The following is a 25,465-nucleotide window of genomic DNA, read 5'->3' as shown; positions in this document are numbered from 1 at the left end:
AGGGGCAGGTGCCCCTCAGCCCTGTCTGTGAGGTCAGCACTGCCTGGTGCCTGGTGACGGTGCCTCCTTTCACATCCAGGTTATGGGAGACAGCCTGGGGAAGCCCACCCCCAATCTGTGTCCTCCCTGGATGAGGGAGAAAGGACAGCTGTCAATTATAATCACGCCCTTTGGTGTCTGACTTTTCCTGTATCTTCTCTGAAATCTTATCCTAGAAAAACATGTCTCCTCCTTAAGTAAGCCTGCTCATCTCCTTCCTCCCTCCAGCAATCCCTTTTGTGTCTCAGACTCTTGAATTATTCATGCTGACGATAATTTGATACCAACCCAGGCAGAGCAGCGTCTAGCCCAGCGGCCGGGCTCTCAGCACCCTCCTGCACATGCTGCACTGCCCACCCAGCTCCCACTGCCTCGCTTTTATGAACGATCGTCACAGCTCATCCTCAGTTCCCGTCGCAGACGGGACTGACGGCGCAGGCCCGGGGCAGGGCTACTCTGGAGAGCACTCTGGCAACACAGCACCCCAGTCCCTGGCCGCCTCTCCCGTGTAAATAAGCCAAACACCAAAGAAGGCTTTAATTACAAGTATGTTCACCTGAGCGTTCTTCCAGCACAGCCAGAAACGACCAGGGCCCTACAGACAGAGCGGAAGGGAGAGCGCACGTTACTTCGGGGCACGTTCACCCAAATGGAGTATCCGAGCCGTCCCCGGGCGCCGCTGTGTCGGCAGAGCCTAGCACAGACCGTCGCCTAGTCAGTTTTTAAAAATTTAGTAAGTGATTTAACAATTATTAGGCAAATATTTATAATATGCAGTTAAGTAAAATAAGCAAGATAAGAGTTTACGCGCAACCCGACTACCTCCACGTTACACACTAGAGACACTCACACAGACAAGGACAAAGGACACCCCAGTGCTGACAGGGATCAAGCTGGCCCTGAGGGACTGCCTTCTCTCTAAACCTTCACGTATTTTCATAAAAGTGTGTGCGTGTGTGAATCAAGTTAGTAACTGCAGCGCCTTCAGAGGAGTACAAGGTGAAACAGCCCAGGCGTCCGTCAGCGGGTGACTGGGTGTTGGAACTCCCTGCAGCCATTAAAGAGGACGGGGCAGGTCTCGTGCCTGGACAGAGAACAGTGTCTCAGGTGACAGAAGCAGGGTCGGAAGAGTGTATTCAATCCGCTTCCATGTATGTTTAGAAGCAGTCAAGGGTCGAGTCAGGCTGTGTGTGTGTGTCTGAATGTCTGTCTGTCTGTCCCCATATGTTTGCACACGCATGATGTGAAGAGGGGCTCGAAAACAGATCAGTGGTGCGAGGTTTTGCGGCAGATCTGAATTTCTGAAGGGCACGTTACCTTCTACAAAACATTTAAAAAATGGTTTTTGAACCAAAATGAACTGGTCAAACTTCTCTCCCGCTGGACTACTGCAACAGTATGACTTCCTCCTTCGTGGTAGAATTCTGGCCACTGCAGTGACCTCCGTGACCCTGTGCTGTGTCACCCAAGGTGGGGTCCTGCACCTCTTGCCGTCTAAACACAGGTCAGCTCATCAGATCAGCACGGGGTTGGGGGCGTTATTCCAAAGGGGAAGGACAAGGTCTGGGGCAGTCAAACCTCCTGGGCCCTCCCCGGGGCAGGGGTGGGGAGAACCGCAGGGCCCAGACCACAGATACAGCTACTATTTGCAAACAGTTCTAAGTTTACAAAACACTTTCCAGAGACTGTTCCCACTGGACCTTCACATCAAGTCTATGGTGTACACAGTACTATCTCCATCCACAGCAGAGGAGACTGAGGCTCAGAGAGGTGAGATGAATTCCCTAATCCCAGCTCCAAAGTGGCAGATCTAATGCAGAAAATACGTGCATTTCCCACTTCCTGGCGTGGAGGAGAGGGAAGGCGAGGTGCTGGAAACACGCTTTTCCTTTCTCGGTGCTAACAAACCCTTCCCATATCAAGCATCACTCGAGTCATACCTAATCCTTTGCCATATTTCAACTACATTCTCTATTGCTTCTAATCACTTGACACAAAGCTGTGCAAATGTATTCTCCCAAAGTCCCCAAGACAAGCCAGAACACAGCCAGCCACTGCAGGGGGGCGGGGGCGGGGCTGGGGGGCTAGGTCAGCTGTGCTTTTTTCTCCATTGTTTTGGAAGAAGGGCATGGGGTCCCCTGGAATGTCAGATGACCCCGTTTTCCATCTTCTCCTTGTTTGAACCAGAATATATATAACTGGTCCCATCATTGTATTTGGGGAGCAGACAACTTGTTTCTTTAGTTTCCTAGGTTCACAGATGGAGAGGAATTATGCCCCAGGATGGATGAGACCCAGAGCCTCACCCACATCCAGGGAGATGATTTATATGAGATCTGGGATTTCTGAGCTGATGAGATGCAGATGAGATTCGTTGAGAGGATGCTGCCATGGGATGAGATCTTTGGGGACCTTGGGATGGAGTGAATTTTGCATTTGGGACAGACACAAATCTTTGGGGGCCAGAGGGTGGACTGTCATAGGTAAAGCAATAGCCTTCAAAAAATGTCCAACCCCAATCCTGGGACCTATGGATATTTTGCATTGCATGGCAAAAGAGACTTCACAGATGTATTTAAGGTTACAGACACCTTCATAGGGAAATTATCTTGGATTATCTGGGTGGGCCTTAAAACAGAACACTTCCTCTGCTGGAGTGAGAGATCCAAAGTGTGAGAAAGGGTCAACCCACTGCTGCTGGAGGGGGCTCCATGGAAAACCTGCGAAAGAAGGCAGACCACCTCCAGGAGCAAACCCAGCCTCAGTCAAAAGTCAGCAGGAGTAGGGAGGACCTTGCTCCTGCACGGATCTGAGGTCAGCCAACAACCTGAATGCCCCTGGCCTTGAATTCTCTCCCACAGCCTCCAGATAAAAGCCCAGGCCAGCTGAAACCTTGGTTTTGGACTTGTGAGACCCCATGTGGAGTGCCCAGCCTGCTACACTTTGTCAGAAGTCTACAGAACAGTAAGGTTAAAAAGTGGATGCTGTTTTAAGCCAATAAACGTGTGATAAACTCTGATGGCAGCAACAGGGAACTATTATGTCATCTCAGAAGTCACTTCCCTGAACCCTTCGTTTCTGCAAGTGGGGAAATTGAGGTTGAGAGAGCGGAATGCAACAAACAGACAGAAGCAGCGGAGAGCCAAGGAGCCCAGATGTCCGGGGCTGGTTCTTGCTCTCACAAGGAGATGCAGGGCTCCATGCCCAAAACCAAACTGTAGAGCACAAGAACACCTGTGTGAATGACCATCATCAGTCACTTCTGATGCAGTGATTCACAGAGAGCCCGTGAGCAGATCCCAGCCTGCCTCCATGTCTGCGGGAGGAGAGTCCACACAGGCTGGACTTGATTTATGCCAAGCCCAGCTGCTCCTCAGGCCAAAAAGACAGGTTGGGACAGGGCAGAGGCCGACTCAGAGACCAGGATTCTGAAAAGCCACAATCTAGAGAAGGCTAGTCCTTGGGCGAAAGCCACCTAAATACATCCCCCCCACCCCCAGCGATTAGCTCTAATTGGCCTATTCAGGGGGAACTAATTCATACCTGTCACCAGGGCATCGTAGGTTAGAAGCTACTTGAGAACAAAGCCCCCCTGAGCTGAGCAGCGGTCCCTCCAGGGATAACTGGGAGGCAGACAGGACCCCAGCCTCAAAAGACATTGTCACATCCACCCCCTCCCTGCTCCAACTGTGGGGGAGAGGAGTCTCATGTAATCCCAGAAAATTTCCACGGAGGCTGAAACAGGCAGGGCTGGTCTAAGGAGGGCGGGTAGGGCAGGGGGCGCCCAGGCTGGGAGTCCCACCCACAGCCGCCCCACACTCTGCCTCCCATCCACCCGCTGCCCTTCAGAACCCCTCCCCTTCTGCCACTCCCTGCGCGCAGTCGGTCACCGTGCCCTGTCCTGTCTTCGGACACCCCGGGCCCCTCTGACTGTGCGCCTGCACGTGTGGTCTCTTGTTCAGAGCGCCCTTTGGCACGTCCTCACCTGGCCAACGCTGACTCGTCCCTCAAGCCTGGCTCAAACGCCCCACTTGAACCCTGCATGCTCCTCAAGGAAGCCTTCTCTTCGACGCACCTGGCTGCTCCTTCTGTGCTGCCAGAATCTTGTTCATTTGCCTCCTGCACCATAATCGCACCTGGTCAGCTGTTTATGGATACCCCCGCCCCCCGACTGTAGGCCGGAGCTGCATCTGTGACCCTGGCCCCCACTCCTGCAGGGAAATGCCCAGTGGATGCTCCTGAAGTTGGCTGGAGTATTTCTTTCTAAACGTGAGGCTCACAAATGTTTCCCAAGGTCAGAATTACATGTGGTAAAATCCCGGACCATCCGGAGCCTGAGAAAGTCTGTTGCCTGATCTCCTTGGTGCACACAGAGGGAGCAGAGGCCCCGGTCACACAGGTGATGCCAAGACAGGTGAGATGCAGAGTGAATGAGAAAAGGAAGGAGCTGGGGGTGAGTGAGCCCCTGGGTGCGGGAAGGGAGGAGAGAGCAGTGGGTGTGCAGTCTGACCTGCCCAGGGGAAGTGAGGGCACTGGCCAGCACACTGTGCGTCACCACGGCCAGCGAGGGCTTCCTCGTCCAGCGCTGAGCCAGCAAGAGGAAGGGCCTGGCTCTGGAGTTAGACAGACCTGTGTGTACACCCCGGTTCTCCTCTCCACTTGTGTGGCCCCACACAAGTAACATCCCTGCTCTGAGCCTCAGTTTCCCCATCTGAAAACCAGAGCGATGGCCGTACCTTCCTCACGGTGTCCTTCCCAACCCTCTCCCTCCATCAGGTTAATTCCTCATCATAGCTCAGGACTAAGCCCCAGTCTCACTTTCTCAGAGGTCTTCTCCAGCCACAAGCAGGTCAGGAGCTCTCAGAACTGCCTGCACGTCCTTGGAGCACTCAGAACAGTTGAATTTAAACACTCAACTATGTAGTCGGGCACTTCCCGCCTGAGTCCCCGAGCTGACTGCTAACCTGCCCTGTCTTTCCTGTCGTCCCAGCGCCAAGAGCGCTGATGGGGCTCAGGAAGAATCTGCGTACAGTCCCTTCTGGGTGGTGCGTCCCTCTGAGACAACACAGTGCCCTTCAGCCTCTGGAGGACATCCCTTTGTTGAACAGACTTACTGGGCATCATCTGGGTACCAAGCCCAATTCCAGGTGCCAAGGACACAGGGACGAGCTGAAGCGGTGATGCCCGGGGGGGCCCACAGTGCAGTGAAAGGAACGGTTCCACAGACACCACAGGTGGGCGGACTCAACACAGAGCTGCCCAACCTGGGCGGGGAGGGCAGGAGGGCCGTGCTCACCTGCTGGGGTCTGGGGAACACAAAGAAGGCTTTCTGTTCCAGGATACTGCCCCGAGCATTGAATACCGCATCTGAAATTCCCCCGCCAGAGTGCCCCGCCCTCCGTCTGCTGCCCTCTCGGTCCTCCTCTCCATCATCACCTCAAGAGGGCGGGAGGGCACCCAGTGGAAGGCGGACTGAGGACCAAGCCCCCTCTCTGGGCCTCAATTTTCCCCTCTGTAAAGTGGAGGAGCTCAGACAGGCCAGTGGTGCCCCGAACCTCACTCTCCCACGCTGGGAACTGGGGAGAGTCTAAGAAAGACCAGAAGCTGGGGCAGAGACTGCCGTGCACACGTGTCCCTTCACCACCGTGCTGCTGGTCAGCCATGGATGAGGCCTCGGGGCCTCCTGGGCTTGGGGGGGGGGGGGGCTCCTTATCCCAGAGGCTGAGCAGCTGCCTAAACGCTGGTCCCTGCTAAGCCACTGACTCACTCCATGGCTCTCAACCCAGCCTTGACCTCTGGTCTCAGGCCGGCAAGGAAACTTGGGCTTGGACCAGGGACCTCCCTGGAAGCCAGATGTAGCATCTGCAAGGAGCCTCCCGGGAGGGGAGCAGAGGCCCGGAACAACCCTGAGCCCGTGGCAGCACCTCTGTTCTTCTGCCATCACCCAGAGCAGCTTCAGGTGTGCCCAGGACCTGCCACAGCCTGTTCGGGTCCACCCCGGGTCCGCCTCGCTCAGCTCAATTCCTCACCGGTACACGCGGCCCAGCGGCTACGCCGCAGGTACCCAAGTCCTACGTCCAGCTCTGCCAGTGGCCAGCCGTGTGACCTTGGACAATACTCTTCCAGCCTCCAGTTCCTTTTCTGCTCTTACCACCCCTTCCCCAGCATCTTCCAAACCCTCAGCCTTATGGGGACCTTCTCCTCCTGTCCTTCCTCAGACCCCATCTGCATGTGTGGTACGATCATCATAACTGAACTGTATTCACTGAGAACCCACTTCATGCCAGGCCCTGCACCGAGCGCCTGGCACAGGCTCCTCTTAACCATCAGGTCCCTGTCACTCTGGTGTCCCCATGTTCCAGTCGAGGACACAGGGAAACATCCCTGGAAAATGCTAACCACAGGCCCCACGCAGAAAACAACTCTGCCTGACAAGCTCCTGGTCTCCTTCAGCTCTGTTCAAATTTTGCTTTTCATCGGAGTCTTGCCTACTCCAAATGATGGCTGTTGGGAGAATCAACAGAGCTACTAGGCATGGAAAAGCTGTGCAAACTGTAAAGTGCAGTGCACATGCCTATGGCTGCCACATCAAGGTTTCACAACTTTCCCAACTTCCTGGATTTTCCAGGCCAGCTTGCTGGCCCACAAAAGGAATTGGTGGGACAGCCTGTCTGGCAGGGGCTCAGCCAGCCCCTCTGCACACACCCACAGTGAGGGCAAATCACTGCCCCAAGGTGGGGGCAACTCCTGCCAGGAGCAAGCACCGCTCAGCGGCGCGGGGACCCCTCCTTGCGCCCACCCGGTGGGTCCTGGCTCCGGGCTCTGTGTTCTCAGACCCTGTCTGCCTGCCTCCTCTGCTGCAGGCCTTGGGGCCTCAGTGTTCTCACCTGTGAAACGGGGCTGACGGTCACTGAGACACTGTGTATGGAGCAGTGGCGCATACACTCATGACTGTTGGCAGACACGGAATCTGCCGAGGGCTGTCTCCTTTCCCCACTGGTGTCGTTAGTGTCATTTCCGTTCTTGTAAAATGGATGGTGAGGGGTCACTAAAGTCCAGAAGTTCACGGCCCAATAATTCCTGACCCCTAAACAGCTTCTCAACCCACCACTCCTTCCTGCCAGCAGAACAAAAGGCCTGTTTTTGAAAGATGAGCAGAAACCACCGTTTCTCCACCTCCCGGACTGTGTCTGGCACAGGGGGTCTGTAAATCTGATTAAGTTATTGGTGAACAAGACTTATAAATATGTATACGTGACAGACAGTGCTTATTAAAAGAAGCCAGCCCATATTATGCGAGAGGAGCTGCAGTTTTCAAACTGTAGTCCTGAGAAAAGCCAAGCTCTTGTGGGCCAGGATTCACAGATGTTTGCCTGGAACGTCACAGAGGCAGACACTGCGATAGCGTTAACAGTGACCACCAGAGCGTACTAAGCACTTACGAGGACCAGGATCCAGCCAAATTCTTTGCAAGCATTAACTGAGTCAAACCTCACAACAGCCACTTGAGGTAGGTAGCGCCATCGTCACTGCTTTTTACAGGTGAGGCCACTAAAGCACAGAGAAGTAAAGTAATTCGCCCAAGGACATACAGCCAGTAACCGGCAGAGCTGGGATTTGAACCCAGCCATCTGCTCTAGGAAACACACTCAGCGCCCATAATCATCACCTCTCATGAGGCCAAAAGGGGAGCACTACAATCCGTAACTCCCAGTGTCCAAGATTTCTATTCATCGTGACACTCTTGTTAATTAAATTCCTATGAAAGCTTTCAAACTTTTGAATTTAGGAAAGATAATTATAACAGCAAGCCTTGCCTTCCATGTTGCAGCTCTGAGTAATATTTCATTTGAAAAGGATCCTGTTGCAACAGAAAGTTTGAAAACCACTAAGATTAAGTGTGTGAGGAGCCCCCAGGGAGCCCTAAATAACCAAGCCTCCCATGTGCTTCGAGGCGTCTAGGCCTTTGACTCCGGGAGAGGCCCGCTCTCCTCCTCCAGGCGGGCCAGGGCCGGAGCCCCGCCGCGCACACCTCTTCAGCATTTCAGAGGGCTCATGTGCAGTGGGACTGGGCGTGAAGACCTGTTTCACTGCACCAGGAGGCGCCTGTGGAACTCATCTCACAGCTGTACTCAGTGTTCCTACAGTCTCCTGGGGCCTCTCCAGCCTTGGGGCCTGGACACCTTTCGGGGCTGCTTCCTGGGGACTCTACATGCCCAGCCAAAAATTACCCCCGAGCTCGGACTTCCTGGCCTGTGCAAGTCAGGAGAGATTCTGGCCTGCTTTCCACTGCTGCTTAATTACTGACCGTGACGGAGGCTCACTACCGCACAGGGCACCCCTGCTGGACGCCTCCCTCAGTGTAAGAAGCCCCATCCTGACAGTACAGCAGAATGTATGGACTCTGAGCAGATCCTGTACGGCAGGACTTTTGGGTTTTGTTTGTTTTCGGTGTGTGTATGCGTGTGTCTTATTTTCTTAATTAAAATCATGCAAGCAAGCCTGAAATTTCAAGTTCTCGGATCATGCCTTGACCTGGAGAAACTTCTCTTGGGCCCTGTTCAGGGCTCTAGATCAACCCAACGCACATAAAGAATGGGTCTGTTTACATAGAGACCAGCCACATCATCCCCCAAAACAATCTCAACCCTAAGACGTCTGTTTCACAGGAAAACAGCCAAAGACAGAGGCCTCTCCAACACGTGGAAACTGCACTTCTCAGCTGCAAGCTCAGAATTCCCCGACACACAGCTGAGCGGTTGCCTGTGTCTCCTGGAGGCTGGACAGTCTTGGGACATTCTCAAGGAGCCTGATGAAACACATTAATTCATCACTCAGAAATTATTATGAGCTTTTTGTCCTGTTGACCTGGAGTATGGTGAGCACAGATGATAAATTCCCCGAGGGTCTTTCCTGAGCGCAGCCAGGCAATCTTAGGAAGCGTTAACCTCCTGCATAACATCATCCCTCTGACTGCTGCTGCCACAGGGCGCACTGTTCTCTCTAAATAGAGTTTTTACATCATCGCGTGGCCATGAGGATCTAAGCAAGGGGACGGTCATTATGGGCCGTCCACTCTGAATGCCTGTAACGAGGACATTTCCGTTCTAAAGATCCATTCCTGTTGTGCACCCTCGCCTTTGACACCTGGAGGTCAATTCCAGCTGGGCTGCTCTCAGAGAGGGTGAATCAGAAAGAGGGAGGAATCCATACCTAGAGACACCTTCCTTCCGATCCTAGCTCCGTCATTTATAGGCTTACAAGTCATGTTACCACCCTGAACCTGCTTCCTCTTCTATTAAAAAAGTAAGACTGGATAACTACTCCCAAAAGGCCATCCAGCAAATTCACTGAAGTGAGGCCCACAGAGTGATACAGGACCTCCCAGCATGGCTGGGAGCACAGGTGCTGGAAGCTGCCTGGGCCAGACTCTGGCTGTGCTGCTGGCCAGCCATGTGCCCTTGGGCCCTTCACTTAACTGCTTTGTACCATAGTTTCCTCATCCGCTGAGTGTAGACTTAAAAAAAAGCGCCTGTGTGGCAGGGTTTTTCTCTGGATTCACTGAGTTAACGCCTGTAAAGGGGCTGAGACAGTGCCTGGCATCAGTGAATACGCAGCGACGCCCCCCGAGCCGTGGCGCACGGCGCCCAGAAGCCAAGCCCACGGCTGGCAGTGTTAGTTCTGAAGCCCTCATGCTGCCCCTGAAGGCACAGCGTTCTGGACTCTGCCCAACAGCTCAGTGATGAAGGCCATCATACCGCTTGAACCAGTGAGGACACTGAGGCTCAGATCGGATGACACGGGCCATAGCTCATCTCCTTCGGCTGGGCTGCTGCCTCTCTGCTTGTCAGAGAGGCGCCCTGAGGACCCCACACTGGGGAGACGCAGAGCAGCCGGAGCTCTGGTCCCCCTGCTCTAAGTGACCATGCAGTAGCCGTGGCTGGGAGGCCGTCATACCACAGTGGCTGAAGAAGATTTAGACACATTACTGTGGGGGCTTCTTTCGCCCCACCACCCACCACGGCTGACGATGACTGTGCCAGAGCACCAGCTATCATGTCACCCCCTCACTCTAAAACCTTCAGTAGCTCCCCACGGCTCACAGATCAAATTAGTTCACACAGGGAGCACAAGTCCCAATGCAGCACACTCCCTCTCAAGACTTTCCCCAGCCTTTCTGCCCTCTCTGGTGCGACTGGGCCAGCTTCCTCTCGGTTCCCGGGACCACCACCACCTTCTGTAATAAGCCCTCAGATGGGGGCACAGAACTGCTCTTCCACAGGAGCCAGTTCAGGGCAGTCACAGGTGGGAGACAGACCTAAGACCCAGATGCTCAAGAATCACACAGCCGGGTCAGAGCCGGGACCCAAGTTCAAACTCCACATTCTGGGAGTATAAGGAGACACCCCAGAACCACCTTGAGTAGCAGATATATTTTGCTCCACTTCCAAATTGTCTGCTGATGACTGTAAACATACAGGTCTTTAAGAGTTCAGTTAACTCAAACATTTTGGATCCTGACACTTCCCTCCAATGGCGTCTCATTAAAGTAAAATCCAAATCTTTTACAAAGGCCCCTGCACACCCCATCCCCGGGCACTCTCCCCACTGCCTTCTACTCGCCAGCCACCCTGGCCTCCTGGCCTCTCCACAAACCTCCAAGAGCCTCCAGCCTCAGGGCCTTCGTCCCTGCTGTTCCCTCCACCTAGGATGCCCTTCCCCTGACGATGTCTGGTCACCATTCAGGTTTCAGTCAGTTGTCGGCTTCCCTGACCACCCTGTCTGAAACACCCCCCCACTGGTCGTTTCCTGTCACATTGCTCTTTTTTCTTCTTTGTCACAAAAGAGTAATCTCACCACAAAAGAATGCTCGCATCATCTCTGATTATCCTGTTTACTTCCCGGTCTGTTTACCGTCTGCCTCCCCCCAGCAGAGCACCAGCTCTGCCGGAGCAGGGACTCAACTGAGCGCTCGCCACCACGGCCATACCCGAACCGCCCCCCGCCCAGCAGCACCTGGCACACGGGAGGCACCTGATACGTATTTAGTGAAGAAATGAGCCGAACACAGAGATGACTTCTGCTCTCTGGCTGCATCCTTTGCATAATGTGCTTGTCCCCAGTGCAGGGCCGGGAGGAGCGAGGCCCAACAGAGACTCAAGCACCATCCAGACTCAGGCTGGAACAAAGACCTCGCTCCTCCTCTGGGGCTCAGCTGGTCAGGGAGACCTGCCGCTGACATTTCACCAAACAGCCCGGGCAGGAAGACGGTCTGCTGGTAGTGAGAGTTATTGTCACGCCTCCCACAGAGGGAAACCCTGACTTTATGAAGGTAAAACCACACTGTGATGAACATTTAATCAGGGTTTCGTCTATATCATAGCTCTGCAAGGGGAAAAAAAAAATAGTTGGGGGCCATAATCTCATGCTAGTAAATGTTACAGTGTGTTCCTGACATGGTTTTCTTATTAGGGTCCTTCCTTGTAAATTTTATTGCATTTAATTAAAAATTATTGCTGAAAGAAACAGCTGCAGATGGTCTTATTTTAAGTCAGAAAATTAAAAACTGAATATTCTCATCAGTCAATTTCAACAAGCAGCGTAGCTGCCTGCATTAGGAATGTGATGGTTTTGAGATTATAATAATTTTTATGGCATTTCCAGGGCCTTTCAATGAAACTTAATGAAAGCTCTGCATGGGTTCATTTGTCAAAAACATAATAATAGGAAGGCTCCTGGCTTACAGGCAGATAGAAGGATACCAACGAACACCACCGCCAGGACGTGCCAAAAACCCAGCCACGCAGCTCCCAGCACTGTTGGAATTAGCCGGTAGGAGGCTGGGTTGCAGCTCTGCCATATACCCTCCGAAGGATGTGTGTCTACAGCCGTAAATCACCTTTGTTTTACAACGATGTGTAATTTTGCTGCTGCAGCACTGTCTGTGGTTGTGAAAAAATAAGTCAGGTTTCACTTGCTCAGGGAGTCACTTCACCCAAACATCTACTGCAGTCTAAAGACATAGGGGTGCTGGGGGCCAGGGACGGGGGAAGGAGTGGCCCTCAAGCTGGATTTTGCGCTGGATTTCAGAATTTTAATTGGAGTCGCTGTCCTTGGTCTGGATTGTCTGTGCTATTGCCTCCCCTCAGTTTCTAACTTGGCTTGCATCCTATAACTTTTATTTCAGGGACCAAATTCTCATCGTTTCTTGCTATGTCTTTTATTGGAAACCAACTCAAACCTTTCATTTATTTGGGACGAGACAGACTGTAAAAGAGAAATAGGAGACTAAGAAGAGAAACGCACAGGGTGACAATGGAGGCTGGGCTGCTGGGCACATCCTAGAGACAGAATCCACTCCTCCCTTCCCGCTGCCACAGCCCTGCGTGCTCCTCATTTCCCTGGAGGGGCCCTTGCGACGGCCTCTTGACTAACCTCCCTGCTTCCCAGCTCTTCACGCCCTCCATCCTGCCAACAAAACATCCACGTCAACGCACCGTCCCCGCCTCTGCTTCCCCTGCTGGACATCGCCAGGTCTCCCCGCTGCCCTGGGGTAACGGACAGACTCTGAGAGCTGATGCATGAGGCCCTTCTTAGCAGGGCCCTGCTGCCTTCCCACGTCCACCTCGCAGACGTGGGCGCTGAGCGCCATCTCAACACCCCACGGTCTTTCCTTACCCTGGACTCGTGTCCAGGCTCATGCTCCTCCTGGACTGTCTGTCTCCATCCTGAACTCCCGTTCCTCCAGCCATCCCCTTGGGCACCCCCGACAGCGAGGGCTGCCCGCCGCCCCTCCTCCAGACTGCTGGATGGACCTCTGACAAAAACTCTATTAACTTTCCCCACCAGCCAGTCAGAAACACCTTGAGGGCAGGAAGCCTCACCCTCTGACACTCGGAGAGCAGCTGCCGTTGAGTGGACGGCAGCAGATGTTCTGTGTCTGAGATGAGGGGAACTGTTCTCCAGACTAAAGATATCGAGGTACCTTCTGAACCAAGGTTAAGTCCTTTTCACTGTGGCTTTGCCTGCTAAAACCCACAGTCCCACGTTTCTGTCCTTTCTCGCACCTCTCTCCTACCTCCATGTGTCAAAACCCTACTTTTCCTTCAGTGTCCATCCAAATGCCCCCATGTCCATGAAGCGCCCCACCCCCTGGACTCCTACTCCTAGGGTCCAGAGCATTTTCTCTCCTGCGTTTCAGGGACTTGAGTCTAAGTCCTCTTCCCACCCCCATCCCCCACCGACCGTATGTCCCCTGAGGCCAGGCCCACCTCGCCACCTCCGTCTACGTGTCACGGGGCACAGCTCCTTGCTCAGAATTACTCACTTCTCAAACAGTCGCCGTCAGTTAGCAGCAACAGTCAGTCACCGGGATGTCCCCACCCCGTCCTCACGTGCGTGCTGGAGCAGGTAACCGGAGCTGCACTCGGACCACGAACAGCCCGGAAAGGGAGCCCGGAAGCGCTGGACCCTCCACAGGGCAGCGGCTCGGGGCTGAAGCACGTGCAGCTCCCCTACCGAGCAGGACAGATGGCCTCTCTAACCCCAAGCTGCGGCTGCTCCTCAGGCACAAAGGGCCGCAGGAGGGAAGGGTCCCCATCCCCCCGCCCCGTCGCCCCGCAGGAGGGAGAGACATCTGAGCACCTCCTTAGCGAGTCCCAGGAAAGCCAGTCAGCCTTGATGAGCTGCCAAGAGAACACCAAACCCACCAGCCGCCAGAAAAGACAGGAGAGGGTCCTTCCACTTTCCCTGAGCCTCTGGGGCAAATCTCGGTGGTGGCCGCGGCAGCCTGTCTCCAGCAAGGGAGACGCTTCACCTTTGTTGGATGAAGACCACCAGCTAACGTCGCAGCCAGAGAAAGTGTGGGAAGTGGAGATAGTGCTGGGCTGGGAGTCGGAAAGACTTGGGTTCGAGTCTGGGTTTGATGGAGGATAGCTTATAACACTTCACTGGGCCTCAGTTTTCTCACCTGTAAAACGGGGACTGGAAATTCCTCAGGGGCCTAATTAATTACGAATTACAAGTGAAATAACAGCTATAGTTAGAGGGGCAGAGAGAGGCCCCTCTGCTATGAGACTATGGAATCATAAACCCTGGTCCTAACTCCACATCCAAGCTGCTCAGGCTGCTGGCTGCAGCCCTGACTCCATCGCACACAGAGCTTAGAGGTGATCCTGACAGCACAGCCCGTGGCCGAAGCTCATAAGTTCATGGTCCCAGTTTATGGATGTGAGGTCCTGAATGCTGAGTCAAACACAGGCAGAACAGCCGTAAGAGAGAGAGAGAGAGGGACAGAGAGACACCCACTCAGTGAAAGGGCCCGGCTTCTCCACCCACACCTCTGGAACCAAGTTCCGGTCCTGTATCCAGCACTGCGACCCTAGTCTCGACACTCAGTAACAGCTAGTGCTCACTGATCCTTTCACTCCCGGCCGCATTAACTCGTTTCATCTCAGTGACATCAGGAGGCTGGCACTACCATCACCACCTCTTGATGGGTGAAGAGGTGCAGAGACCTAAGTCACACTCAGTCACTCAGGCAGTAGGCGGTGGAGGGCGGAAAGCCAGGTGGCTCGGCGGGGACCTGCAGCCTCGGCCCTGTGCTCTCACAGGCTCCCTGCGCTGCCGCGTCCCCATCCGTAAACATGAAAAGCCACCCTAGGTGCATCAAAACCAATACGCGTGAATAGCTGGAGGGAGCGCTGGAGAGAAAGAGATGAGGAGAAGCCAGCGTGGCAACACGTCACTGGTAAAATCTAGCTGGTGGGCACGTGAACATTCACCGTGAGACTCTTCCAACTTTTCTGTACGTTTAAAGACTTCCATACTGAAGTGGGGCAAAGTGGCAGCAGGGCTGTGTGCCGAGGCATAATGCTGAGAGATTAAAGCAGACTCATCACGGTGCAAAAAGCAAACTTACAGTTAAGGGGATTTAAATGAGACACTGAGGACAAACCAGTGTGCGTGGCGTTTGGCATCAAATGGGTATTTAACAAGCGTATACAAAGCACCTGGAACTGTGTTTCAGAAGATAATAAATAACAGTTCCTTCCCCTAGTGAAGCTCAAAATCACCAACACAGCAACATGCATTTATTAAGCTCCTGGTGCATAACCAGCATATCGAGGTCCTGGGCAATCCTGAGAAGTAAAGACTGGGTTTCCCCAACCCAGAGTCCTGACTGAGGACATACAACATCCTATCTGAAAAGGACGAGTGCTGGACTAGACCACTATTGAAAACATTTTTTTTTTTTGTATGAGTCAATTCAGGAAAAAAAAGAATGCTGTGGGGATACACTTTAAACTAAACAATGACAAACTTTTCGTACACCAAGGGGAACGTGTATATAGGTAACAGTGTATACAACTCTACCTTATAAGATAGAAGATGGTTAATAAGAATATTATTGTAGCCCTAAAATGCTATTATCTGTGTACACAAATCTCAAAGGAAGTAACTGCATAGAAGAAACTTCATAATCATCATCAGGGCCTGAGCTGCTGCTCGGATTTAGGGATCTCTAAGGACTCCGAATTCTATTACATACTCTACACATTTCTTGGAGGGAAGCACTTGCAGTGGAAAAAGGACTTAGATTTAAATAACACTGAATCACACCATGAGAGAGTTACTCCTGTTTCAATTCGTTTGAATCCTTCTGATTACACTAAGCAGAGGGTCTCTGTGTGGTGCCGGCACGCCGAACACCTCTCCCTGCGTAACAAAGGGCCCGAGCTTCCGGTTCACGGCCACGGCAAGTAATAACCTCAAGCTGGACTCTACCCGTGCTATTTTATTTTTCTCTGTATCTTATTTTTACAATTGCCTTCTGTTTATGACAACTAATACTGTTTTTCCATTTCCCAATAGCGACAAAAAATTTCCTTTCTAAACATTTTCTAAGTGAAAAAGATGGACTGATTTAAACAAAAACAGTGACAGTATATGGCTGAGAAATACAGGTCTGCTCCAATCTTACCATTTTACAGAAGAGCAGACCGAGGCCCAGCCTCTCCCAGGACCCCACAGCAAGTCAGTGACAGAGCGGGCTTTGAAGCCACGCCTCCCGGAGCGCTGTCCTGCGCTCCTTCAGGACTGCCGGTATTTGTTCCGGCTTCTGCGTCTGATTCTCCCACCGAAGTAAGGTCTGGGGCAGGACAAGCAGCAGCAGAAGGAAGGAACTGTCTCCCCACCCTCTCGTCCATCCCGTCCAACCCCACGCACCCCAGGCACGTGTCTCAGATCAGCAGCACCCCTCTGCTTGACTCTCAAAGCCCCCATTCAGGCAAAGAGGCAGTGGGGCCCCACCCCCAGGGCAGATCCTCCTGCCTCTCAATCTGATGTGTCTGAAATCTTCCCTGCCCAGACGTGTTCCAGCCCAGAGCGGGGATCTCTCTCCCTCTGCTCCCATCTGTTTCACGCAGGAAAGCGGAAGAAAGCTTTGCTCACTGATTGATGTCCTAGAGGATGTGGTTCCTGCACAGGAGACTGATCCCAGTCAGTCTGGCCTTCAGTGAAATAAATTCAGAGTGAGGCAACAGTGCTTTTGAAATTTAGAGTCTGATGGTTCAGGATACTCAACCAAGGCCCCAGGCTGTAGCATCAAATGTGAGAGAATGAGGGGAAAGCACCCAGCACAGTGCCTGGCACACAGTAAGTGGCCAAGATATGGTAAACATGGGCATTTTCTTGGGTACTTTATTCCCTTAATATCACCTTAGTTTGGATGAAGGGAGCTTTTTGTGGTTTTTGTACAAAGTACAGATGAATGCAACAGGGCCTTTGTGTATGGCCAAGTAGACTTAGCACTACACAACCCCAGGGCACCATACATAGACTAAAGGTAAGTGTGACCCTGGGGTTGTGCAGTGCACAGCCTGCACAACCAGACCTGGCATCCCTTAGCATAACTCACCACAAATTCCTAACCAGGAGTCAGAAAACCTGAGTCTTAGCACTGATCTCTCCACTAAATTGCTGAGAGACCTTACACAAGTCTCTTTCCCTCTCTGTGCCTCAGTTTCCTCGTCTTAACAGAACCAAATGTCTGAAGTTCCTTTTCAGCTACAAAATTCCATGATTCTACAGGAGCAGATTTCAATTTCTGAAGGGCTGTCATACAGAAGAGGAAATGAGCTCACCTGCCTGGCTTGAGGGGGACGAGCCAGCATGAGTAGGGGGAGGGTTATCAGGGGGAGATGGCTTTTGACTCAGAAAGAAAAACTGGATCAGAGCACCTAGCGACTGACGAGGCAGCTCTGGGACATGGCGAGTTCCCTGTGGCTTGAGGAATTCAAGTACAGACTGGGTTAAGAGAGAGACTGATCAGAGGTGGGAGGTTGGACCTTACGCCCTTTGAGGTCCTTCCCAGCCTGGAGATTTCAGGGTTGCAAAGCATGGCTCTGTTCTCACTAGTGTTGGAGGCGTCAGCCAGGGCTGGGCCTTGTCAAACCCTGCTCGTAACTATCAGTGCAATGAACTTGTCTCCCAGCCACTCTCACCCTCTTAAAGCTCCAAATTAAACTGGGTGCTCCCAGCAGCACTGGTGTTTACCTTTGCTCTGGCAAACAAACCTAGAAAGAACCAATTAATAGCCTCACCCAGACTTGGGGCAGAGAGGAGATGGAGTCGGGGTGGGAAGCCATGTAAAAAATTCAGGCGAATAAAGCATACAAACACGTCTAGTGTCTGTACTCCAGGGACGGCTGATGCTAATTGCAAATCATTCTTGTCTATTCATTACCGCAGGTCCCCGGGGAACTTCTAGCAGCAACAGCTGTGGAGGACTGGGCTGAGCTACTGCGCACGAGGGGAACGAATCAGGGTTTTCTTTAAAATTGCCACCTTTCTGACTTTTCATTAATTCAGATCAGGCGCCCCCAAGGGTGTAAATGGCTGAGGTTGAATCGCAGTGCCTCTAAGTTGCATCCGCGATGTACAAGGAACAGCAAGATTTGGCAATTATCCACTTGGGACGATCAATAACTGCATTCAGTCAGTCTCAGGAAGGTGTGTCCGAAAGCCCCCGCTGTTGTCAATAATAGCAGTGTTTCATTCTGGCTTCCAAGGTGACTGAGCGGCCCCCCCCCCCAAAAAAAAAACCCAGCTTGGATGTACCTCTTAAAGACCTCTATTCAGAAATTTAGCTCAGGGCATCCTTAGCTCTTCAAGCAATTTAAATAAATTGTCTTTTCCAGTTCCCTTGAATAGAGTGTATATTTACACAATAAAACGGTATCAGTCTCAATTTAGGGTATTTTCCTGATGGTGAAAGAGATTTAGTTTGGCAAGATCCCAGAACCTTCTCCCTTGGTGACGTTCCCTGAGGCGAGCAGCAAAGCCATGCACCTAGGAGAGGAGAAATGCACCCCAAGTAACAGAAATACACACGCTCACACGTGTGCCGTATTCGGCACCTGAGAAGACACTTTCACACAGCTCAGACACTCCGATGACAAGGAAGGAAACGGAGTTCACGTACCTTTCTGCCTCCTGCTCTGCGCTCTGCTGTTTGCTCTCGAAGGCATTAAAGCTGCTCATGTCCACGTAGCCGTCATTCTCGTTCGCCGTGGACAGGGCTCTGCTCTGATCTTCGAACAGCTTCGTAAACGTCCCGGCCCTCGCGGGCCTCCGGGGCGGAATCTGGATATTCTCGTAGTCCGAGTTCATGGCTGGGATGTTCTCGTAGTCCGAGGTGTCGGCGTTGGGGAACGAGATGGAGCGCGGCTTGGTCAGGGGCAGGGGCAGAAAGGGAGGCCGGGAGCGGTCCTCGAAGGACTCCACCCTGGACACTGTCCTGCTGAAGGGGACACCCTTCCTCTTGCCGCTGTCCCTGCAGAAGATAAGGGAGGAGGGCGAGTCGCAAGCCCGCGCCTTGCCGGTCCGCACCTTGAGCTGGGGGGAGTTGCTGAGGCTCCTCCGGTCCAACTCCAGGAGCCGGGCCGGCCCGTGGTAGCTGGACTCCGAGGAGGACCTGGAAGAAGACACGTTGACGTCCACATGCACCTTGCTCTCCGTCTTCTTTTTAAAGGTCAGCGCCAGGAGCCGCTTGAAGGACGACTTCTTCTTCTTGGCGTGCCTGTCTGGGGGCTCGCTCTCCGCCAGGAGGGAGGGTGAGCTCTTCGTGATGGGCTTTTTGGTGATGCAGGCCAGGTCGAAAGGGGGTGGGATGTCGACCACGGAAGACGGCGTGGAGGTGCCGCTGGATGGGAGGTGGCTCCGCTGGGAGAAGCTGCCGGAGGAGCCGATCACGCAGGGCAGAGAGAGGCTGTCGTCCTTGCCCCTGATCCTGCGGGCGTCTGAGCCGCATGCCTCGGGCTCCCGGTACAGGGGCATGGGGATCTCCCGGCCTTCCACGGAGAATGACCGAGGGTACAATGTGAAGGCTCTGGGCTTTGCTGGCAAGGCCCTGCTGACGTCCAGGGGCTTCCCCTCCAGCGACAGGCCCATCTTCCTCACCTCCGTGATGGCACCTCCAACACTGACGGCTGACGAGCCAGCTTCTGGTCCCATTTCTTCCGGGACAGTTTCTGGGACGTAGCCAGCCACCTTCCCAGAGTGGGGCCTGGCCCTCGCGATGACGTTCTTCCTGTCAGTGGGGACCAGGCCACCCTCGGCATCAGAGCTCACGTCTTCCTTTGTGCCATTACCACTCAGGGCGTCTGAGGCAGCCTGGTCCTCAGGCATCTCCCCCTCCCCAGGGTCCACTCCGCACACCAGACCAACTCCCATCTCGTAGGGGTTGGTGAGTGCATCGTCCATGGCGTCCTCGTCCTCTGGCAGGACCACCACGTCAGGGACAGAGGGGCTGTCCCCGGCACCACCCTGCAGGGAGCCACGCCGGCCACATCCAGTCCCAGCCACGGGGTCCTGCCCCGCATGTTCCCCCTCCTGCGGCTCCTGCTCTGACTCTAAGCCCCTCGCCGACCTGGGAAAAGGAGAGTAGCTTTTACTGCAGAAGGAGGTGCTCTCGGTCGGGAAGAACTCGTAGGGACTCCCTGAGAGTGGAGTCACGAAGTCGTCCACACAGTCACTCTCGAAGGGAACGATCTGGCAGCTCTCCTCCGCCGGTTCTTCCTGCGTGGGCTCCTCGCCTTCTCGAGGGTCTTCTCCTGCCTCCTGGGAGACTGCTGTCAGATCTTCCAGGTCAGCTTCCTCATTCTGGTCTGGAGGCTCAGCCTGACCGTCCTGGCCACCACCGCCGGGGGCGTCCTCACACTCCTCCTGGGAGGGATCCAGGCTGTCTACGGCTGCCTCTGTCTCCGGGGCACCAGTGACCAATCCGTCGCTCTCCAGGGGTGTCTCGCCAGCATCTTCGGCGTCCCCCTCAGCGGGCCCGCCAGAGTCCACACCCTCATCCGACTCTGCATCGGTGCAGCCTTCCTCACCATCCTCCTCTGTCTCCTGGGGGTTCCCAGAGGGCCCGGGCTCGGGGCCACAAGCTGCTGGATCCTCCACGCCAAAGTGCATTCGAATGATGTCGCTCGGAAAGACGGCCTCCCCGTCCTGAGGGCTCCCGGCCTCCAGGACGTACTCGTGGTGTTCTTCCACCGGCTTCTCTTCCTCCTCACTCGTGCCCTGCTCCTCGGCCCCCGGGTTGCAGGCACAGTCCTCGGCCCCCTCGTTCTCAGGCGTGGGGGGCCCACCTTCATCACCCTCTCCACTTGGCTCTGCTTCAGCTGGGGCTGCCACGTCCTCTGTGGCTGCTGTCCCCTCCTGGTCACTCTCCTCGCCTCCCTCCTGGCCCTCCTCCCCGCTGGCCTCCGTGACGGCGTTCTCCACAGAGCCCCTGTCCCCGAGTCCATCTTCTCCCGGCGGAGCCCTGGGGACCACGATGTAATCATCGGGGGTGGGCCGCGGCTCCTCGCAGAGGCCCCTGTCCACGCAGGGCAGCTTGCCGTTGCTGCACTGGCTCAGGCTGTTGATCATGTAGAAGCTGGCCCGCCACTCGCTGGGGGTGGCCAGCCTGGGCTTCGGGGCGATGGGGGGTTTCGGCCCCCTGGACATGGAGTTGGGGCTGTGAAGACTCTCCGGCCGGGGTGACGAGGGGAACTTGGGTGCCGTCACTGGCGTCAAGGGACTGGCAGCCTTCGGCTTGGGAGCAACAGGTGGCTTGGGTGAATCTAAAGCATAAGAATACAGAAAAGGAGAGAAAAAGCAGTCACCTTTATGTCCATTCAGTCTCCTACTGGCCAGCCCTCACGGGAACACTGAGATGGTTTCCCAAGCCATGAGGACCCCATGGACCCTGTTCTGTCACAGGTTTACGCCTCCAGCAGCATCTTTAAAACCTCTAGACTTTCCACTAAAGGTTCACCCTGTAAGCAAGGTGGACAGACCTCTCTTCTGCACACAGCCCAGCTAACAGAACCCCACCGAACGACGCCCTGCACTCCTCAAGTAAGTGTCCGCCTTGCTGTGCTAGTTCACTCGACAGCTGTGTGTTCAGGGCTTTCCGCGTGCCCGGCGCTGTGAGACGGCGCTGATGGAAACCGTCGCCAGCCCGGCTGCCCTCCCGGGGCCCACGTTCATTCTACCGTTAGTTCACTGGAAACCTACTGTCTGTACACATAGCACTGGGCATGTTAGGGTCTTCCAGGGCCAAGAAGAGTACTTACAATTGAATCAGGGAGATGAGACTAACAGGACAATTTGAGGACCGAGCCGCAGATCCTTGGAATATTATGACTCAATATCTCCCCCCATTATCTCCTGCCCTCAAAAAATGATACACCAAAGGTTTGGGATGGCAGCATGTGATTCTTCTGAGGGTCACCTCTGAATTCTGTATGTTTCAGGACTGGTGTCCAGCTAACTGCCCTGCATCCAAATTGCACAGGTGTCCAAATTTCGTGGGAGAAGTTATACGGTCTTTATCAGCGTGGATATTTGCAAGAGGCCTTGTCCCATGTGGACGCTGAGGATCTACGGACACGGCAGAATAGAAGACGTGCAGCCGCAGCTAGGGAAGCAGGAGTGGCCGTGGCAGGGGAGACCTCCTGCTTGGGGAAGGGGAAGTTTCAGCTCACTTTTGCAGGATGGGAGGGGCCTGGACAAGTGAAAGGGCCCACTTCCAAGTTTAGCATCTCTCCTGCCACAGCCCCCTGCCCTTCATCCAAGCCCCTCCACGCTGCGGGCAGAGTGAGGAACACAGACTTCCAGGAATGCAGCTCCATCCCGACACCTCCACTTCAGAAGCACTGCCCGCTCCCACGGCCCAGGATTAGGATGGACAAGTCTCCCCTCAGCCCAGTCCCATCTCCCAGTTCCATCCCCACTAAGCCTTGGGTGTGGTACAGAGCAGCCCCAGAGTGCCAGCCTGCTGTGACAGAAGGAAGACGGAGCAGAGGGCTGGGAGGTCCGTCAGCAAACTCCTCCCCCCCATGCACTTGACTCCCAGTTCAATCCTTGCAGATCCGACCCCAGCTATCTTGAGTCCAGGGCTGTCTGACACTATAATGTCAGCCACATTTACCATCACACACTTGATTTTACACTTTCTCACAGCCACGTTAACAAGTTGGAAAAAAAAAAAAAGAAACAGCTGAAATTAATGTTAACAATACTTTTTTTCAACCGAATGCATCCACAATGTTCTCATTTTTGGATATTATCATGTAATCAATGAATCATGTTTAGATCAGCAGGTAATCGATATACAAAATTTATTACCAAGACATTTGGCATTCTTTGTCGTACCAAGTCCTCGAAATCTAACATGTATTTCACACTTATGGCGCATGGCAATTCCGACTAGCCACACTTCAAGTGCTCAGCAGCCACACGAGGGTGATGGCTCTGGTGCCGGCCAGCACAGCGCTCGCTGGTTTTACCCTGTCTCCGTGGGACTGTCCAAGTGGCACCTCAACTTCAGTATGTCTGAGGCCAAAAGCAGTATCCTCTCCCCGAAACTGGCAGAGCTGTGTAAAATGCAGCTGGGGAGGCCCTAAAGGAAATAAAAAAGGGCCAGAACAGCAATAATATAGGGCTACAAAGTCCATTCCTGAAAAGGCCTGATTTCAGAGCCTCAGTTGTGTGCTGCACATAAATTGAATGAACTTAGTCATCTGGTTTCCCAGTGCACAGCTAATGAGGAGGGGTCTAGGGAGGCAGTGAGAGCAGGAACACTGCCTTTGTAAGATAGGGTAGCTGAGGGCAAGTAAGGGAGAGAAGGGGCACCGCTGTCAGGGATTTAAAGGCTAAAGCACCCACTGCCTCAGCCCCCTAACCCACACCCACATCTGTCCACACCAACACCCAGGCCAGCCACTGACATCCAGAAAATAACCCAGAGTCTTCAAGATAAAAGAAGAGACTTTCCAACCCCTTATTTCCATAAGCAATCAAATATGTCCTCATTTAGAAAAACTTCTGTCCAATTTAGTTTTTAAAAAACCACAAATTTTGGAACTTAAACAGCTAAGCTTCAGCTCCCTGTCCACGTGGAGGAACAGAGTAATAAGCCTTTGGAGCCTGGTGATCTGAGTTCAGATACTGCCTTCGCCACGTATAAGCATTAAAGTCGAGCCTCAGATTCCTTGCCTGTAAAATGGGTACAATAGTAACACCTACTCTCAAGAGGCTGTTACAAAGATTAAAAGATAAGTAATATACTGAAAGTGCTTAGTAGCAGGACTTCGTGTAGGATCACTCAACAGTAGCTGCTGTGTAGCCGAGCTCCCCAACCCTACACCTTCCCCTGCTACAGGTCCCCGCTCTGCACTGATCCATAAAGTAATACTAGTGTCACGCACTCAACATCAGGTGTCAGGCATTCGCATGACACTGTTCTTCGGGGGTGGGGACTCTCATTTCTCATCCGTAACAGGTGGTGTTTCGCATGGGATCCAGGAGAACTGACGGAGGGTCAGATGGGCCATGAAAAATGACCGTCACCTGGGCTGCACCGCTCCCACCCCCACCCCATCCTTCATCCAATCAAGATATTGATCCATGGGCGCCGTCTCCTCGGAAAAGGTTACAGTGGGTGTCTGAGGCGTGATCCTGCAAGAAAATGCCTTCCCCAGAGGAGCCAGCGAGAGTGACGAGTACACAGAGTCCACGCCCTGCTCCCAGCTCTGGGGCTCCGCGCGTTTCACCCGCATCCTCTCTGAGATCAAAGGATGCCACGGTCAGAAAGGCCTTGTCTGATGCCTCACGGAGAGGTGAGGAGACTGAGGCACAGAGCAGGCGGGTGACCGGCCTGGATCACTCAGCGAGCTCCCAGCAGGGACCCGGCAGGACGGGGCTTTCTTGCTCCCTGGTGCAGTAACTTGAACCTCTTCCTTGAACCTCTGCCTTCACCCTTTTGCCACTGAGCATTTCTTCTCCAGCGGAGACTCAGGGCTCCCAGCTTCTGGTGAAGCAGAGGGGGGCAAATTGCAGAGGACTGAGGCCAGAGAGACCAGGGGCAGCTAACCATGTGAGAAAGTCACGTAAGGCTGCGTAAGAACGACTAACTGATCAGAAAGTGAATGACTGGCTTTCCTTTGCTCCCAACCAGTTTTCTTTCATCTAATTCCATTACATAGATATTTACTGAGCACCTAGTATGTGCCAGGCATTCATCTAGACTCTTTGGGTATCTTAACAAATAAAACAAAGAACTTACAGTCTAGTGGTGAGAGATAAGCAATAAAAAAGATTAAGTACGTCATGTATCATATGTTATCGTATCATATGATGATCATAAAGCCTATGGAGAAAGGTCAGGAGGCGGAGAGTTTTGCAATTTTAAATAGAGTGACCGGAATAAGCCACATGAGAGGACATCAGAGTGAAGACTTGAGAGAGAACTCGCCTGCCGTGTCCAAGGAGGCCAGAGTGGCAGAAGGGAGAGAGGGAGCGAAGGGTGGAGCAGGAGGTGAGGCCAGAGGGGCCTCGGGGAGGGTGCAGATTACACCTGGCCTTGAGCAGAAGGACATGCACACTCCAGCTAATGTGATGAACTAAGCAGAAGTGGTGAGGATGGAAGCAGTGAGGAGGCGCTTGCAATAATCTGGGGAAGAGGAGGTGGAGGCTGGGACCAGGCTGGCAGCCGCGGAAGTGGTTAAAAAAAAAAAAAAAAAGGTCAGATTCTGAATATGAAAGCAGAGCTGGTGGGATTTACCAACAGCTTGGATTTGGGGTATAAGAAAAAGAGAGAAGTCAAGGAGAACATGAAGGCTTTGAGCTGGAGCAACTGGAAAAGTTAAGTTGCCACCAACTGAATTGGGGAAGGCTGCAGGTGCCGGGGAAGGAAAACCAGAATTTCCTATCCCACACCTGGGAGGAGATGTCAAGCGGGCTCTTGGATGGAACAGTCTGGGTTCCCAGAGAGGTGGGGCTGGAGGCAGCCATCAGAGGGATGGACTAAGGCACCAGCCTGGTGAGGTCACCAAGTGAAGAGCGCGGGCAGAGACAAGAGGGCGGCCCAGAAGGGAGC

The 25,465-nt window shown here is 53.5% G+C and overlaps 1 protein-coding gene across 2 annotated transcripts in view; it reads right to left on the bottom strand.

Moving 5' to 3' along the window:
• FGD5 (FYVE, RhoGEF and PH domain containing 5) overlaps positions 1–25,465 on the bottom strand; it is a 104,609-nt gene that overhangs the window by 75,231 nt on the left and 3,913 nt on the right. For both annotated transcript variants that reach the window (XM_074344268.1, XM_074344269.1), the window contains exon 2: positions 18,524–21,164. In XM_074344268.1, the coding sequence (XP_074200369.1) occupies positions 18,524–21,164 (2,641 nt within the window). The remainder of the gene's footprint in view (positions 1–18,523; positions 21,165–25,465) is intronic.

This window comes from Camelus bactrianus, chromosome 17 (assembly GCF_048773025.1).
Source record: "Camelus bactrianus isolate YW-2024 breed Bactrian camel chromosome 17, ASM4877302v1, whole genome shotgun sequence".
Taxonomy (NCBI): Eukaryota; Metazoa; Chordata; class Mammalia; order Artiodactyla; family Camelidae; genus Camelus; species Camelus bactrianus.
This window is presented reverse-complemented; position numbering and strand designations above follow the sequence as displayed.